Here is an 18,561-nt window from a genome sequence, read left to right as displayed (position 1 = left end):
AATAAATACATATATTTTCATTAGTGATGAGACAATTCCAATATTTTTCCCGATTCCGATACAATTACCGATTCTGGTTATTCTTTATAAATCTCTAAATATTTAACTATAGGGTTCCCCCCCGATTACCATAAAAACACATGTTAGATGTGTATATATTTTTCACAAACGTAAAACTACACTTGTGGGAATGATCTATAGATTTTAGTTTTACTGGTATTTTAAAAACAATAAATACTTATTAGTTTATCTTTCATACTAACAGTGAAACATTTTGATTTAAACAAAATCAGAAAAAAAAAAGACAATTAAAAGAATTGTTTTTGGCATCTGAAAATAAACAGAAATGTTTCTGATGCCCCTAAATTTTCCGATTTTTTTCGATTCCTGCTTCTGATTAATCATCCCAGCACTAATTTCCATTCTATTATGCAAACCCGCTAGAAATGACTTGTCCTGCCTTGATAGGGTTAAAAATAAACTTTGTGGCCTGGTGCGAGATGTCCTTTTCTCTTCGCTGCAACCTCTGTCTCACAGAAGAGATGTTGCGAGTTTGTCTCTGCTTTATCGTTATTTTCATGGAAGGTGTTCGACTGAGCTTCAATCTATGGTCCCGCCCTAGCCCAATTTTCACAAGAAACACTCGTCTAGTTGAAAACACTATCAATAATTCCACCCACTCTTTATCTGTGCCTAAACCTAAACATAATAGATTCCATGATCAAAGCTTCTTTCTTAGAACTGCACGCATGTGGAATTGTCTTCCGTTTTCCTGCTTTCCAGCTGTCTATAATATGGTCGTCTTCAAGTCCAACGTGAACAAGTTTCTGATGAGCCGTACCACTTAAGTTAACAAATTTACCAAACTTCCATTACTATCGATTATCATATTGTCCTTTTGACTACTCTACACTCTTTAACCCTTATCCTTGAGTGGCCTATTGGCCTTGATAAGTAGTGACGCCTATGTAATAAAAAAAACAAACTCCTGGACAAAACTATTTCAATTGGTGAGGGGAATCAAGAAAGCAAATAGCAAGTCCGGTAACCACCTCAAACAGATGCTGCTGACTGAAATGAATTTGATAAGAACTTCTTTACTCTATAAAATATATATAAAACAAAACAATGCATTGTTACAAAATAAACCGATATTTATTTTTGTTTGAAATTTATAAATATATTTGGAAGTCAAGCTTCATCCTCTGTATTTCTTTCTTTCTTTTTTTTTCCATGTTGTTGTTGGATATATGCACACTATAAAAGTTTAATTTAATTTTTTTTTTTATGTTGTTGTTGTTGGATATATGCACACTATAAAAGTTTAATTTAATTTTTTTGTTTGTTTTTTTTTTATTTTAAGGTTGGTGCTTGTACCAGCTGCTGATCTTCAATTTTCTGAGATGAAGAAAATGGTCATTGAAATCTGGGCACCAAGTTTACAGAGATATCTTCAGGTAATGATACAGTTAGCCTAAGATTTAATGTTTTTTTTTTATTTTTTTATTTTTTGTTTTTTAGATATTTCTACCAGTATTGATTAAACAATGGAAGGCGGAGAATGGGTTTATGACTCTCATAGTTTGCCCCTGGGTTGCCTCTTTTCCCCAAACTGCTATTTCTTTAATGTGGTCATTTCTGATTTTCGAAATATGCATTTGGCTTTTAAAAAGAAGATTAAGCCAAACAAATTTGTAAAACTTGGCTTTAAAATGGTCAAACTTGTAACCATTTTTTTTTGTTGCTGCAGCAGCAGCAGCAGCAAAATCACATTTGACACACTGATGAGCTTGGCCAGTACTAGATGGGTGACCATTGTGGACTTCCCGGTGCTGTACGTGCTCTCCGCTTAACTCAGCATTGTTTCCAGTTGTCCTGGACCTCTCCTTGCAACTGGACTCAAGCAGTGCCGATTCAGGAGAAGTGTGGTTAGAGATTGCACAATCCTTGCCACACAATTACATGTGCAGCTGCCCCTATAGGGAGTATCCTTTGTCTTTCGAGACTGAACCGAGGCATCGATTATTTTCATTACTCACTAGGAGTTTTCTGTCTGTTAATAACCTATGGAGTCTGAGTGACAACAAATCTCTTCAGGTTTCTAGTGCTCTCCACCTCTTTCAATAAACTTTGCAAATGAATTTGCATTATCACAACAGCTGTTTACCATTAATTTCTTGCTGACTGTGACCATTGGTCGTCACTGGAATTTGGATGGCAAAAAGCTTCCCCAAAGTCCTAGTCATCTTCACACTCATCCAGTGGAGATCTGGTCAGTGCTTTCTCTCTCCTCAGTCTTTCAATCCTCCTTGACTCTTCATGACTATTTAGTGTGGTGCCAGTGTACGCCGATGCTACAATTTATTATTATCATCACCTTTCCATAACGATTGTAAATGACTTTGCATTATCACAACAGCCACTTAATGTTATTATTATAATCATTATTATTATTTTCTGATTAGGGCAATGGTATACAGAAATCTGGTGATATTTGGGGTCAACCCTTTCATTTTGTATTTCAAAGACAAGTCCTTAAAATCAATCAATGTTTGGCCATATCGCCTAAGACTTGTTTCATTTCCTTTCAGTCAAAATTCTCAGAAATTAAGGGGATCTCTACCTGGGGGCTAACATTTGATCTCTATATGAGATACGTATATATATATTTTTTTTTAATCTCTCAAACATGGAGTTAGTAAAGAAGTTAAGAACGTAATTCTTCCTCTCCCCACAATTGACCATTTAAATGTTATTGTATATCTTTCTTTTTGGTCTATTCGTCTTACTGGATTGCAGGAAATAAATTCATCTAGTCTGGTGGAGTATCCAGCTTCGTGTTGTTACTTGAAAAAAAATGCAAGAGAGCTATAAATCCAAAGTAGCTGAGCAGCGGCTTGGTTCCCACCAGTTTTGGCAAATAGCAAACAGGATCCTGAACAGAAGCATGCGTTCTATCCCAACCATCATCAATGGACCTGAGGTCATCTCGTCAGCATCAGACAAGGCCAAACTATTTGCCAAGAACTTTGCAGCTAATTCTACCCTATGCGACGAAGGCCATCAACTCCTCGTATTTCCTCCTATAACAGACAACACGCTATGCAACATACAACTATCCGTGAGTGAGGTCGCCAAGCTAATCAAGAACCTTGATTCCAGTAAAGCAACTGACCCTGACAGCATTCCAATTATAGTGTTAAAAAAGCTTCAACCAGAACCTGCCCCCATACTTACGAAACTGTTTAAGCATTGCCTTAAGAAGTGCTTTCCAACACCCTGGAAAAACCTCATCAGTATGCCCTGTATTTAAGAACTCAGGTGATAAGTCATCTCCCTCTCAGTACAGACCAATAAGTCTCCTGTGTGTCATGAGTAAGTTGTTGGAATCCATATTAAATAGAGAAGTAGTCAACCACCTCAGCAGAAATAACCTTCTTAGTGACACGCAATATGGTTTCCGTTCTGCTAGACCTACAGCAGATGTTAACAGTTATATCCCATAGGATTAGTGAATCTCTCGACAAAGGCTTCCTTTCTAGGGCAATTGCTCTTGACATATCAAAGGCCTTCGACAAGGTATGGCATAAAGGCCTACTTCACAAGATTTCCAGCTACGGTATAACTGGAAATGTTTTTTCAATTATTAAATCATTTCTCTCTGATAGGCTCATAAGAGTAGTGGTTGATGGGCAGAAATCAAAGGTGCTCAGTATTAATGCTAGAGTCCTTCAGGGGTCCATCCTGGTCCCAACTCTCTTCCTGATCTACATCAATGATTTCCAAAAACATATACTTAAATCATTCGTTGACATCTATGCTGATTACACGGCCATCTATGGCAACACATCAAGGGCCGTAAATGACAAAGTTCTCTCTGATTCTCTCTCCTCTGATCTTGAGCGTGTGGTGCAGTAGGTGTATCAGAATTTTTTTAGGAATTTTTGACACCCTAACACGAAACTGCAAATAAAATATAAAAAACTCGTAATTTCTCTTTTAAAAGTGGGTTGTTTATTTTCTTTATGGATTATACTTCCAAAATAAACTATTAAAGTTGTATAAGAAGTAATATAGAAATATTATGTTTTTATTTTTTAAAAAACACTTATTAAATCAATTGAATTTTACGAGTTCAGCATTTTCAATTTTTAAACTTTAAAAATCTATCAAAATGTTTCTATTGATTCTATTTTTACGATATTTTCAGGGTCAATGTGAAATTTTATGCTCTTTCCAATAAACCGAATATAATATTTTAGACAAACGTTGTTTTTTAAATTCACGCCCCCCCCATTTTGAAATGTCTATTAAAAAGTAAATAATTAATTTACTCACCAAAGTTTTATATATCACATATTGAAGATAAAAGATCAATAGATAATATATTCAAATTTAAAACAAAAAAAAGAAGTGTTTTTTAGAAATTTACCTGTAAAGTCCGAAGTTTAAAATCATTTTTTTTTTTTTAAATCACATTGTTTTTTTTTTATTTAAATGAAACCTTGGTCCTTGCTCCTTTAATTGAAAAAAAAAATTAGGGTTTGAATTACATTTTTCAAGTAGTTATAAGCTTGGAAAGACAGGGGATCAAATTATTCAATATTTTTCACAAAATTTCTGACACACCTAGTGGTGCAGTGGGGGAAGAGGTGGCTGATTACTTTTAATGCATCTAAAACCAAGCTTCTATCTTTACATCATCAATGCTCTGATCCCCATTTGGCATCAACTGAAATGGATGGCTCACGTCTTGGGGAGACTCCATGTTTTGACAAGCTTCTGGGTTTGACCTTTACTCCTAATCTGAAGTGGAACACGTACATCAAGTCTGTTGCCAAGGTCGCTGGGAAAATGGTGGTGTCCTTCTACCGCTCCAGAAGACATCTCACTGCTAATGCAATTCTCTATCTATATAAAAGCCAAGTACATCCAAGGATGGAGTACTGCTGCCACATCTGGGCAGGAGCTGCTAAAAACAGCTTATCCTGCCTTGCCAGAGTACAAAATAGACTTTGTGGCTTAGTGGGGGAATGCCCTTTTCTCTTCCTTGCAACCTCTCACCCACAGAAGAGATGTTGCAAGCCTGTCTTTGTTTTATCATTATTTCCATGGCAAGTGCTCGTCTGAGCTCCAATCTCTGGTCCCCCCCCTCGCCAATCTTTCATGATAAACACCCGTCTAGCTGAAACTACTGTCAATAATTTTCCCCACTCTTTATCTGTGCCTAAATCAAAATGTAGATTCCATGAACAAGGCTTCTTTCTTAGAAGTGCACGCCTGTGGAACTCTCTTCCGTTTGTCTGTTTCCCATCTGACTACAACTTGGATGTCTTCAAGTCCAACATAAACAAATTCCTGATTAACTGCCCCCTTAAGTAAAACACTTTATCAAAACTCCTATGCTAACTATTACTACGATACTATCCCATTGATTACTGTATTACTGTACACACAATAACCCTTATCCTTGAGTGGCTTATGGGTCTTGGTAGTCGTGACCTGCATGTAAAAAAAAAAAAAAAAAAAACATGGAGAAGGTTCATCATTTTTCGTAAAAGTCAGTGTGGGTTAGCCATAGTGAGAAGATCTTATTTGGGTTGCGAATACTATGTAATTTTGAATATTTAGTCAGGATTTACTTATTGTGAAAAGTATCCTCACGCTAGGTTGCCCCAACAAACCCCTGTACAGAGAGACTTTAGACCATCAAGGATAGTGGCTAGTAGGCATTCAAGTTCTCTAAATCAGATTGTGCATTGACGTTTTTTATGATATGAAATATTTCAATTACTGTACTTATCTTGAGCGCTATTCTTACAACGTTTCAGCCGATGTAACCTCCAGCCTTTTTCAAGTGTATCTTGCCTACTTAGGAATCTTCCTGACAAACTCTTGAATTCGCACAAAATTTTGAACAGAACTTTTTATTTAATCTATGGGAGTAGAATGCTCTTGTTTCATCAGCTATGAGCAAGTAGAAGTCTTAAGTAATGTTCAGGTGTATTCGTATCGCCTACACTGGAGATTGAACCTTCAACCTCCACAAGAGTGTCGCCTGTAGCCGAATCCATTACACAACGAGTTCTTGCAAGGTTCAATCGTTAGTGCAGGTGATGCAAAGAATTCGATTGCGAATTACTTAAGACTTCTACCTGGTCACGGCTGATGGAATGAGAGCATGATATCTCCGTGGATTAAATAAATTCCGTGCAGATTCCCAAGTTTGACATGATACACATGAAGAAGGTCGGAGGTTACATCGGCCAAAATGTAGTACAAAAGATGATAACAGTAGTCTGAAGAATCTAAATTATTAAATTATCATCCTGATCTAAAAAAAAAAAAAAAAAAAAAAAAATTCAGAAGTGTTCTTATGACAGTTTCCCGAGCCTTACTGCTTCCATGTTGGTTCATGACAAATGGAAGTGGCTGTTTTGTTTGTGACACCATCACTAGAAGAATGCCATGCAAGGCCTCTGTTTGGTTTGATTTTTAAACACAGCCTCCCTTTCCTAGATGTTTTGTCATGATCTACCACCTGTATCATGACCCTCCAGAATATCAGTGGGAGGCTAACAGATAATACATCTTGTCTAAGGATGACCTGAAACTGTGCAAGGTAAAGGCATTTATCTCCCTGGGGTATTATACATACCCGCTTACCAGAATACATACAGCGCCTAGTATTTCCAAATGGTCACCCATCTGGTACTGGTTAGGCTCAACACTGCTTAACTTAATTATGCTGTATAAGTATAAATCCTAGTACTATGTGAAGTTTGAGCATGTTTGGATGCCTTCTCCCCTTCTGAACACCGTTGACTATCTGTTCTCACAAAAGTCATTATCAATTCTTGTTTACTATCAACATTATGTGGTATTCCCTGGAGTTTGAGCGACAAGTCTCCCCAAATTTTCACTACTCTCCACTTCCTTTTGAAATGCATTGCAAATTCTTTTGCGTTCTCACAACAGCTGTTTACCATTTATTTCCAGCTGATAACCACCATTGGATTTCTTTAGATTTTGAATGGCTTCTTGGGGATTCCAATACTCTGCTTATCCTTGCAGTGGAGGTCTGGAATGTGTTCTCCTCAGTCTTTTTGTCCTCCTTGACCCTTTGTCTGATACCAACTGAGACTGGCTAAGTTTTGTTTTGTGGGAGGGAACTTCTGCCATTACTAACCAGCTGACCAGCAGAGCGTTATTTATGAAGTTTTTCGCCCATGTGTATGCAGTATGCTGAGATATGGAAGTGAAACTTAACCAGTGAAGATTGAGGATATATGTTGCATGGAAAGAAATAATGATGGATGTGTAATACAAGTTTTAAAGACAGACTTAGATCCAATAATCTCAGAGGAAAATTAAATCTGTATAGTACAGGGAGCTGTATGCAGAACAGGAGACTTTGATGGTATGGTCACATTGAAAGAATGGATGAGTTCTTGCATTAGTAGATCGAGGACAGTCAAAGTAGCAGGTTTAGTTCACAGAGGAAGTGGCAAGGATAAACTTAAGAGAAAGAGGGATAAATAAAGATTTGACCGGATCGGTTGGTTTGAAAGTACATGGATGTTTACTCAAATATAATGAGGATGATGAGGAGGAGAGAAAGTGATTATTATTTAAAGACCACAACAAGTCTGTACAGTAAACAACTATGAAAAAACAATTTTTTATTTGGTAATATTTTATGAAATTTACAGAACTACAGAATGAAACGATAAAATGATAAAATTGTCATACTAGACAAGACAATATGATTCCATTTCCATTTGATGGAAACCGTTTTTTTTTGTTTTTTTTGTTTTTTTTGTTGCAGACCATCTACTAGTTGGCCAGTTGTGTACAAACCCCAAGAGCGATAGGAGCCTTCTATCATGTCTGACACAATGTTCAACGAGCGAGATTGTAGATGTGCTGCTGTACAACTACCGATCTAAGTTATGACAACAGGACCATTGCCAGCACTCTCAAAATGCAAATCCAGACAGTTCAATGCATGAGAGCATAGCTCAACAAAGTTTACATCCACGGTTATGGTCTTTGGTATAGTTTCAAGTGAGGGACAAGTCGACTTGAAAGTCAACACCAAAGTGTACCTGGATGTGTTGAAGAGTGTGGTGATCCCTTAGTGCAATCAGGTGAACGGTGGCAGATTCTGAGTGTGGCAGCAGGACTCGGCGCCAGCCCACAAGTCGAAAGAGACCCAGACTTGTCTTCAGAAGGAGTGCTACAACTTTATATCCTTCTCTCACTGCCCCCTCTCTCCCCGACCTGAATCCACTGGACTATTTCGTTTGGTCATACATTGAGAACATCACTAACATGACCTCTCACAACACCAAAGCCAGCCTGATCGCCGCCATCCACCGGGTATTTGCCAAGCTCTCATTGGCGCTTGTGAAAAAGGCATGTTTACAGTTCCGGACCCGTATCGAAGATGGTGATTGAGGCTGAAGGCGGCTACATTGAATAGATGTCAGCTCTACTACATAATCAAGTTACCTGAATTGATTTTTTTCAATAAAAGTTTTAAAATAAAGCTGTAGTGTTGTTTTCTTTAGGGTGACAAATTTATCGTTCCACCCTGTATTATATTTCATAAGACAATCATTTAATTATTGCATTTCAATATGGCGGCCAACTGAAGGCCTGGATAAAAAAACAGTGAAGAAAGACACGGAACTAGTAGTTTGCCCCCGCATTTTTGGTAATCATCACTTTGTAACCAAGAATAGCTGAAGTACGCAAAGAACTCAGCTGCCGATTAGCATGGGTGGACCGTCTTAATCTGGGATGCAGTAACCTCATTTGAAACAAGCACAACCCGCCCTGATTGTATGTCATTACAACTTACAACATGGTCAAATATATAAAATAATAATTGCTTGTAATATGACATGTCCATTCCAAACACCACCTCCTCTAATAGCTAAAAATTGCAAGTGACATTGTCACATCTCTAGGAGAGGTCCTGTTTATTTGGTGATGAATAAGAAGATAGATTGTTTAGTAAGTCAGTGCCATACTTATGTTCCAAATCACTTTTTTTTTTTTTCAGTTTATCATGCTTAAGTGTGTATAATATAATTATACACACTTCATATGACATGAATATCCAGCATTAAATGTTTAATGAAATTCAAATAAAATTGTTTTTATTTTATGTTTTGAAAATGCATAAACCATGTATTTTCCTTCTTTTTTTTTTTTTTTTTTTTAAATTTAACCAAGAAAATAAGCCATGTCCATCCTCTTTCTCTCTCTCTCTCTCTCCACCAGCAAATTCAAAGAACTAAAACTGCACTGTTTGTTCAATTTCACCAGGATTTGATGTCCCCTAGGGACTTTTGGGGTTAAATGGGGGGAGAGGGGGAAATGCTGAACTTAGTCATTTTTTTATGCCTCATCCACTGTGCACTCACGAGCAGGGAGGGGGGCATGCATGCTTCACTTGTTTTACTGTTTATTTCTTCCTATTCTTTTTTTTTTTCTGTTTTTCTATATTTTTCCTTGCTTCTTTTTTTTTAATATCAATTTCCATAACACACAAGCAAACATTGATTTTTATATATAGAATTTTTGCAATTGAATTTCAGGTTGGATATGTGAGCAACTCAGGTATTTACATCAGTCAACGTTTGATGATCTCTCACTCCGGAATCTCATCAGGTTCCAAACCTGTTTCTTTGGTAAATATTCAATTTTTATCTATCTTTTGACCAGCTGCCTTCAATTCATTTTTTTGCATTGCCTTACACTGGAGCACTTAATGTGACCAAACAATTTCAAAACTTCACACTAGATAACAGAGGATAAGGATAGGATGCCATTTCATGCATTAAATTAATATTATTATTTTAGAACTGCACGCCTGTGGAATTGTCTTCCGTTTTCCTGCTTTCCGGCTGACTACAATATGGTTGTGTTCAAGTCTAAAGTAAATAAGTTCTTGATGAGCCGTTCCATATAAGTTATTAAATTTACCAAATTTTCATTACTAATGATTACTATATTGACCAATTTCTACTGTACACTCTTTAACCCTTATCCTTGAGTGGCCTCTGGGCCTTGATAATGTGGTGATGCCTTTGTAAAAAAAAAAAAAAAAAAAAAAATCTAAAACGGTGAAATGCTTGTTTAGATTGCAGAAGGAAAAGAAAATTTCTCAAACATTGCAGATAAATAAAGAAACATATAGGAACTTCAAGTAGTGTATATATATATATATTTTTTTTTTATTACATTTTCACCCCAAACAAGGAAAATTGCCACTTTGGTGTAGGGGGCTACTATCAGGGGCAACAACTACTGGGGTACTATGTAGGGATTTGGGCAGCAAGGTGTCAGTTCACGTTACACTTGAACTTCTGCACGTCAGTACTGTTGGGGAAGCAGGGACCTGGGATGGAATTCCAGAGTCTAGCGGTTCTGGGGAAGAAACTATTGGAGTAAAAAGATCTTTTACATCTAGGGATCTCTACAGTGTGGGGGTGGGATTTAGTAGCCTGTCGGGTTTGTCGAGGGTGCACACGTCGTGGGGGCACAAGTGATTGCAGTTCGTCAGAGCATTCACCACTAAAATACTTGTAGAAAAGGCAGAGGGATGCAACATTTCGTCGATGGGACAGAGGCTGAAGCTTAGATGCCAGTTCAGGGCCTATCAGGTTTGCGACTCTCTTTTGAACCTTGTCAAGGAGCGAGAGACTAGTAGCAGATGCACCAGCCCAGATGTGGCAGCAATACTCCATACATGGGCGAATGGTGGCCTTATAGAGGTACAGGATACTTTCGGGTGTTAGTAGATTTCTATCACGGTAGAGAGAACCCACCTTTCTTGCAGCGGCCCTGGCAATGCCTTCAATGTAATTGTTCCAACTCATGTTTCCTGTGAACGTTAGGCCAAGGAGTTTGAAAGATGGACTCTCAGATAAAGAGTCGTTGGCCATTGCTATGGGTGGTAGAGAGGGTTTCTTGTAATTATTGAATGAAACTAGTTTAGTCTTGGCAGCATTGAACGTGACCATCCATTTTTGTCCCCATTCCACTACAGATTGGAGGTCTTCCTGTAGTGTTTCTGCCATTTCTTTAGAAATGTGTTCATTCGTCTTCCTGTCGTGCCTGCCATAGAGTGTAGTGTCATCAGCATATATACCCATCTCAGAGGCAATGTTGTCGGGGAGGTCATTTATGAATATCAGGAACAATAGAGGTCCAAGGATAGAACCCTGGGGCACCCCCGCATTTATATCATATTGTTTAGATGTATGACCGTCGAGGACAACCTGGATTTTTCTCTTATCTAAGAAGGATTTAATTATGTTAAGTATTCTACCAGTGATACCGTATGATCTGATTTTACTGAGGAGACCCTCATGCCATACCCTGTCAAAAGCCTTAAATATATCTAGAGCTACCGCTCTGCCCTCCCCCGCGTTGTCCAGTGAATGGTATATACGTTCAGAGATCACAGTTAGGATGTCTGCTGTGGAACGGGCTTGTCTAAATCCATATTGTTTGTCAGTCAGTAGTTTAGCATCTGTAAGATGATGGACTGGAATAGTAGAAGTAAATATTTCTGAGTGAGTGAAAGTTACTCCCACTTCTTCTATGTATGATTGATTTGTGAGAGTTAGGATGGTCAAAACTAATGTAGGAAATTATGAAATCAAATGAAAGTGACTGATAATTTTTGTAAACATGCATCAGTTATTGGCAGGGATCATGATCATATTGGAATTATATGTAATTCTTGTGTTTGTAGTTCTATGGTGTCTGAATTTAAAGGAGAAAAATCGACTTCATTTTATCATATGATTAGCCTGGGTGCCCGGCGTTGCCCGAGTGTTTGGAAATGTGTGTTGATCAAAAAAAAAAAAAGTGGTAGTAGGCAGGCAGGCTTGAACCAGTGCCGCGAAGGCAGAAAAGAAAGTGAAAGAAAATCTGACATCTTAGCTGATGTCTCTATGACGCGACCAGAAATCAAAAGCGTTGAAATTAATCGAAGTCACTCCAATAGTGACGATGACTTGCTAAAATGCTGATGAAAAAAAATCGACCCCCCCCCCATTGTACAAAATGGCCGAGATTAGAGTGAAGGAATTAATGTTTTTGGCCAAATTTTTCAATATTTGTTGTCAGAGACGTCAAACTTCAAAATCTTGTCCGGATCCGTCGCCTCTGTCGGAAGTTTTTGCAAGACATACAAACAAAATACATACATACATACATTTTCAATTATTTATTTATGAGATTTGGTTTGGTTGTTTTGTAAAAGAAAAATGTTTTTCTTTTTAACTTTGTAAATTGAAAAGAAAAAAGAAACAATAACATCAGTGTTTGGTGCATTTTAGATAGCCTAATTTGATAGCACCAGATGCCCTAAAAGGAATATATGTGTGTGTGTGTGTGTGTGTGTGTGTGTGTGTGTGTGTGTGTGTGTGTATACTAGCAGAAAACATGCCTTTGCCCGGGATTGAATAAAATCAATAAATTTTCCACACGACCAAAGAGACAACAAATCACTTTATTATCATCCAAGAACAAAAAACTGACTTCTACAGAATATGGACCGGGCTGAAATAATGATTTTGCTTGAGAATTGATCCATCTTGTAAAAATGATTTAATTTTTCTTAAACTTTTGGTAGTGTTTGTGGGAAGAGAAATTAGTTCATATATGTTGTACAATAGGTGTCGAGAGTATGTTAAACTGTTTTATATACGTATTTACATTACCCGTCCGAGGGTAGGTAAAATTATTTTAAATGTGTGTTGTACATAACTCGTCCTAGGAAAGGTACAATTATTTCATACATATGTTGTCTAACACCCATCCTAGGGTAAGTAAAATATTCTTTTGCTTGAGATAGAAAAAGATATATAGACATACAAAAAAATTCCTCTATCCTAAGAATAACATATGCTCAAAATAAACTTAGTTCTTCGCCGATTTGATTTACTGCCGCCACCTTTGTTCAACATAATATCTCAACAGTTGACATGTGAACATTCTTGCGGCAACACCATGTATCATATTGATATGAACTTGTCTATTTTGGGTTTTCATTTTGAAGGTCATCTTCAAAAGAGATATCTACCTTCACTATCAAGTTCTATTTATCCAGAAGATTGCTATATATGAAAAAATATATATGTGGTATCAATCTATCGGAAGGTAGAAGTCAAGTTCATCCATCGATAAGAATGATTTCAGGTTGATAACAACAATTACATACTTATCGCGTTTACAACCTAATATCCAGCAATCTTGTGTTGTTATCTCCTGGCATCTATGGTTCCCACTTGCCAAACTTTCACAAAAAAAACTAGTCGACTAGCTACAACCAGTATATACGATTTCCCCCACTCTCTAACTGTGCCTAACTCTAAATGCAGATTCCATGAACAAAACTTCTTTTTCAGAACTGCCAGCAGATTCAAAACATGGTGTTTTCTCTCTCTTCCCATTTCAAGAGTAACTTTCTATTTACAAACCATTCTTAACATGGGGAAAGGGATGATTTCACATTGACATAGCCTGTTTAAAAGTCATTGAAATGATCCCTTTTTCCACCACAAAAAAAAAAAAAAATCAAATCAAATATGCGAAATAAACTTTGTTTATTTACACAAAAAATAACAAGTAAAAAAAAAAACGAATCATTTTTCAGTGCCCAAAAGTGTGTCTTGGTAGACAGTTCTTATAAATTTGAAAGTTATTTAAACTGTTCATTGTATCGAAAGAAAAAAAACAGAGAATGTCCTTTGTTTTCTTAGCTGGAAAACAGGCTTACTTTTTCTTTGTGATATGAGAAAGAAAGAGGAAATAAATGTCTTTGTGTGTGGCTGAATATCTGCATTATTCTCTCTGTGCATGCGTGCGTGCATGTGAATAGGTGTGTCTTATCATGCTGGTGAGAACAGGTAGCAACGACGACCTTGGTAAGAGAAAAGAGAGGTGGAAAGTACATGTTTGTGTGCATGGCTGAATGTCTGCATTATTCTCTCTGTGTGTGTACATGCATACGTGATAATAGGTGGGTTTTGTCATGTTGACGAGGAAGTAGCAATGAAGACGTTGACGCAAGAAAGAGCAAAGAGTGAGTGAGGGAATGAGGTTGAGAAGAGTTCACTCATCGTTTATATATTTTTCGATAGGCTCCCAGGCACAAGGTGGGAAAAAGGTTTGAAAATGAAGTCATTCTTTGAGTGTTGATTGGTTAAAAAGTGCACATCTTTGTCATGTGGTATGCTTTCAATTACGTCCTCCAAACAAGTTTTCTTCCTCGCAGAATTTGCATGCCCATTTTTTTTTTTTTAAAATCTTTGCGGCTTACTTCTTTTTGTGCACGTAATTGGGTTTTTATTTATTTATCTTTTTTTAAGCAAGAAATGAATGCATTTTTTAAGTGTGTTTAACCACACATACTATCAATAAAAATGGCTATACAAAAAAAGTCTGGAAATTTATTGAAGGCATCTTGTATGATGTGAAACAGAACTATTTGCTATTTTGTTTGCCTCCTTTTCAAGAGGTTAGACACAAGGTCAAGTGCTAGTTTTATGAAAGTATTTCTATGCAGCAAACTGGATTCGAACTTGGTGCACCAAGATTTGTAGTCTGTTGCTAAGCATTTTGCCACTATCACTCCCATTAAGGCTATTGAAATCAATACAATCATTGAATTAAAAAAAAAAATAGTTAATTAATAAAATATCCTTTATCAAAACAAATATGCAAATTAGTTAACCTTGCAATTAACATCGCATATGCATAAGCAATATAAAGGGTGCGAAAGCAATACGTCCCACATTTTAAACTTTCAACTATATGTTGCTAATGAACTTATGCTTTCATTTAGCTAATAGCATATTTTTATTCAGGTAGCCTCATTGAGCATTACGATGTGGACTGGTGCACATCGTGCTTTTACTGCAGAAATGTTTTTGAAGAATGGTGAATCAGTAACTGCAACGCGAAGAGATTTCCGAATTTATTACAAGTTAGAACGACATGATGCTATTCCAGATAAAAATCAATACAAATTTCAGAGCTACATGTTTGGCACTTAAATCTACCTGGAAGGCCTCGAAGAGCTTGAACACCTACCTATTCGAGCTGTGAGACTTTCTGTTACTCAGTCTGTTGCATGTTCAACTCGCAAACATGCCTTGAAATTTTCTGATCAAACCGTCAAAAGAATTCTACACACTGAAATGTAGTTCTATCCATACAAATTACTGATTGCTCAGAAAATACTTGAGTGCAACTGGGAAGATCACATGTGAAAATATGAGAAATATTTCTGCTGTAACCTGTATAAAAAGAAAAAGGTTTGGAAAGTTGATTTAACTAGAAATAGGGTGTTTTGAGTTTATCGCTAGCGTGAGAAATATGCCAACTTTTTTTGCATTTATTTATCTAAATGAATTAAACGTGTTGTAATTGCATCGAATTGAATTAACCTATTTCTTCTACCTAATCATTTTGTTTTTGTAGGTCCATGCAGAATTCCTTGATATGTCCAAGTTATTTGCGTTGTTGATGGAATATGAGAAAATATCGAATGAACAGGTGAAATGTTTTTTTTTTTAATCTTTACTGTCAAAATCCATGGTAAATTCTATCAGGATTTAGGATCATTAATGAAAATTGGTTTGTGTTTTATGGACATAGAGGGTTGAGGACATGTGTTACATGATAATAAATGATACGAATATGATACAATAGATATTTAATGTGTGTCTTAAAGGTATGCTTAGATCTGGTAATCTCAGAGGAAGATTAAAGACCTGGGTGGTATGTGTGTGACACCATAGGCTTTGGTGGTTTAGTTATATGGAGAACATAGAGGAGAATGTTTTGCTTAATGAGTGTAGAACAGTTGAGGTAGCAGGGTTAGTTGGCAGGAAAAAGGCCAAAGAAAACATGGGGGGGGAGTGATCAAGATGGATTTGAGAGGAAGCGGGATGAATACAAACCTGGCCAGAAACAAGTTAGTTTGGAAATCAGTTTCTGAAAGTTTTAGGTTAATCATGAGTCCATGTCCTATCCATAGCGGATGGGCGAGTCCATGTCCTATCCATAGCGGATGGGCGAGTCCATGTCCTATCCATAGCGGATGGGCGAGTCCATTTCCTATCCATAGCGGATGGGCGAGTCCATTTCCTATCCATAGCGGATGGGCGAGTCCATGCCTTATCTATAGCGGATGAGCGAATCCATGTCTTATCCATAGTGGATGGGCGAGTCCACGTCCTATCCATAGCGTATGGGCGAGTCCACGTCCTATCCATAGCGGCTGGGCGAGTCCACGTCCTATCCATAGCGGCTGGGCGAGTCCACGTCCTATCCATAGCGGCTGGGCGAGTCCACGTCCTATCCATAGCGGATGGACGAGTCCACGTCCTATCCATAGCGGATGGGCGACTCCACGTCCCATAAATAAGTGTACGGTCATTCAATCTTGAGCAATGCCGGGTATTCTGCTAGTGTATATGTGCAGCCATCTTATACAATCCCGAGCGACGCCAAGTATTGGTCTATTCTGTATTTGTACCTATCTTATTCAATCCCAGGCGATGCCAGGTATTCTGTTAGTATTTATTTGAATCTGCCTCATAAAATTTAGGATGATACCTGGTATTCTATATATTTCCACCTATCTCATTCAATCCAGAGCGATGCCGGGTATTCTGCTAATATATATTTTCACGTATCTCATTCAATTCCAAGCGATGCTGGGTATTTTGCTAGTATATATTCTAACCTACATTATTCAATCCAGAGCAATGCCAGGTATTCTGCTAGTATATATCTCCATCAATCTCCGTAAATCCTAGGTGACACAAGGAATTCCGCTAGTATATATTTCAATCAATCTCATTCAATCCCAGACAACGCCAGGTATTCTGCTAGTATATATTTGAATCTATCTCATACAATCCCAGACGCCCGTGTATTCTGTTAGCATACATTTGCATGTATCTCATTCAATCCTGGGTTACTCCGGGCATTCTGCTAGTATATATTTGTGTATCTTGTTATAACGATGACGGTACCTGCACCTGCATTCCCACCGTTACAACCACACCGGGTATCCTTAACCTCGTCGGATTCCACCTGATGTGGCAGGTGTTCTTCGATCGTACCTTGTCTCATTACAAGTTGGCCTGTTGATCGTCCTTACCCACTGTGTTTTCATGGAGGGGCGCTTTTCCTCTCGATCGAATCGTCTTTCTTTCCATGTTTAGGTAGTCTCCGGGTACATCAATCACTCCGCTGGTCCTTGCGGCTTGCTGCAAAATCAAGAGTCCTTACCACAACAAAGAGAACTTCGGGTTATAACAGTAACAAACTATTTATTGTTTTCATTACTTCATAACAACTACTGTCTAATTTGAGGCGACTGACTATAGCAGTGAAATGATGTAAGACCAGACCAGTAAGGTCACAGAGTTCCCATTAACATAGGCTAGTTCCCATCATAACATCAGGCCCTGAAGGGCTCCCAAACTGGGAGCGCTTGACAAGCCCAGCCGTTCGCTTTACTGGTTACGACTCTTCTCTTTTTAGAATTCCTTTTTCTAAATCCAACCCCATCGCTCGTTCAGAGAGTGGTTACAAACACCTTTCTTTCTTTCTCTTAGAGTTTATCTCTACCAAACCTCAACCCCCACCTGCACTGAGGTTTTTACTTATTACCAATTAGGCGTGATTAGTCACTCCAAGTTGAACAATGCTTGGCGGCGACCCCTACCCTTGACCCCCATTCTTCATACCCCTCAACAGAGGGTTTAAAAACAACCTTTTCGTTGTTAACAAATATATAACAGCAATGAGATAAAACCATTATCATTTGTTCTTTTTCTTTCTGACAAAATCCCATAGACATTTCTGTTTAAACAATATCAAATCATCATCATTAGAATTCAGCCGTGCGAATTCCTCTGAATTCGTGTCGACTAGCAAGGTCACTCGGTATCGCCCGGTCCCCATCGGGTCACATCTCGCCCCCTACCTGTTTTGTCCTTTACTTTGGAAATGACACCCGAGCCCCAACCAGACATCAACACCCCCCCCCCTCTTCTGCCATCTCTTTCTCTATTTGAAAAACAAGACCATCTCTTTTGACATGTAGATAATCTGTCTCCATTTTTGAGGCAACACAACATCTGCTTTGCGTCTAACAAGCTTACAATGACACATCGGCGGCTGGTCCTATTTTCCTAGCTAAGGTTTTGCATCTCTCTGCACTCCCTCACACCATCCCGTTCGGTCAAACACACCCCCTCTCACTGCAATATGCACCTCGCTGCATGCATTCATGACACCAGTTGGTGTCATATCGTTGAATCTTATAATTCTTGGATACGTTACTAATTTCTACCATCTTTTTTCATGATTTAACCCACATTATCACCCCCTATTACTAAAATAATAACTTGGAGACATTATCTGGCCAGTTTATTTCATTAAAAACACACCAATCAAATAACTCACATTTTATTATTTTGCATAATTCTTGGATATGTTGCTAATTTCTACCAT

General features: G+C 37.8%; 1 protein-coding gene across 8 annotated transcripts in view; it reads left to right on the top strand.

The window, feature by feature from the left end:
- Positions 1 to 18,561, top strand: part of LOC145285901 (serine--tRNA synthetase-like protein Slimp) — a 378,960-nt gene that overhangs the window by 307,553 nt on the left and 52,846 nt on the right. For all 8 annotated transcript variants that reach the window (XM_080134374.1, XM_080134369.1, XM_080134372.1 and 5 more), the window contains 3 exons: positions 1,364 to 1,457; positions 9,609 to 9,701; positions 15,511 to 15,585. In XM_080134374.1, the coding sequence (XP_079990500.1) occupies positions 1,364 to 1,457; positions 9,609 to 9,701; positions 15,511 to 15,585 (262 nt within the window). The remainder of the gene's footprint in view (positions 1 to 1,363; positions 1,458 to 9,608; positions 9,702 to 15,510; positions 15,586 to 18,561) is intronic.

This window comes from Euprymna scolopes, chromosome 10, assembly GCF_053919585.1.
Source record: "Euprymna scolopes isolate OS-2025 chromosome 10, ASM5391958v1, whole genome shotgun sequence".
NCBI classification, from domain to species: Eukaryota; Metazoa; Mollusca; class Cephalopoda; order Sepiida; family Sepiolidae; genus Euprymna; species Euprymna scolopes.
This window is presented reverse-complemented; position numbering and strand designations above follow the sequence as displayed.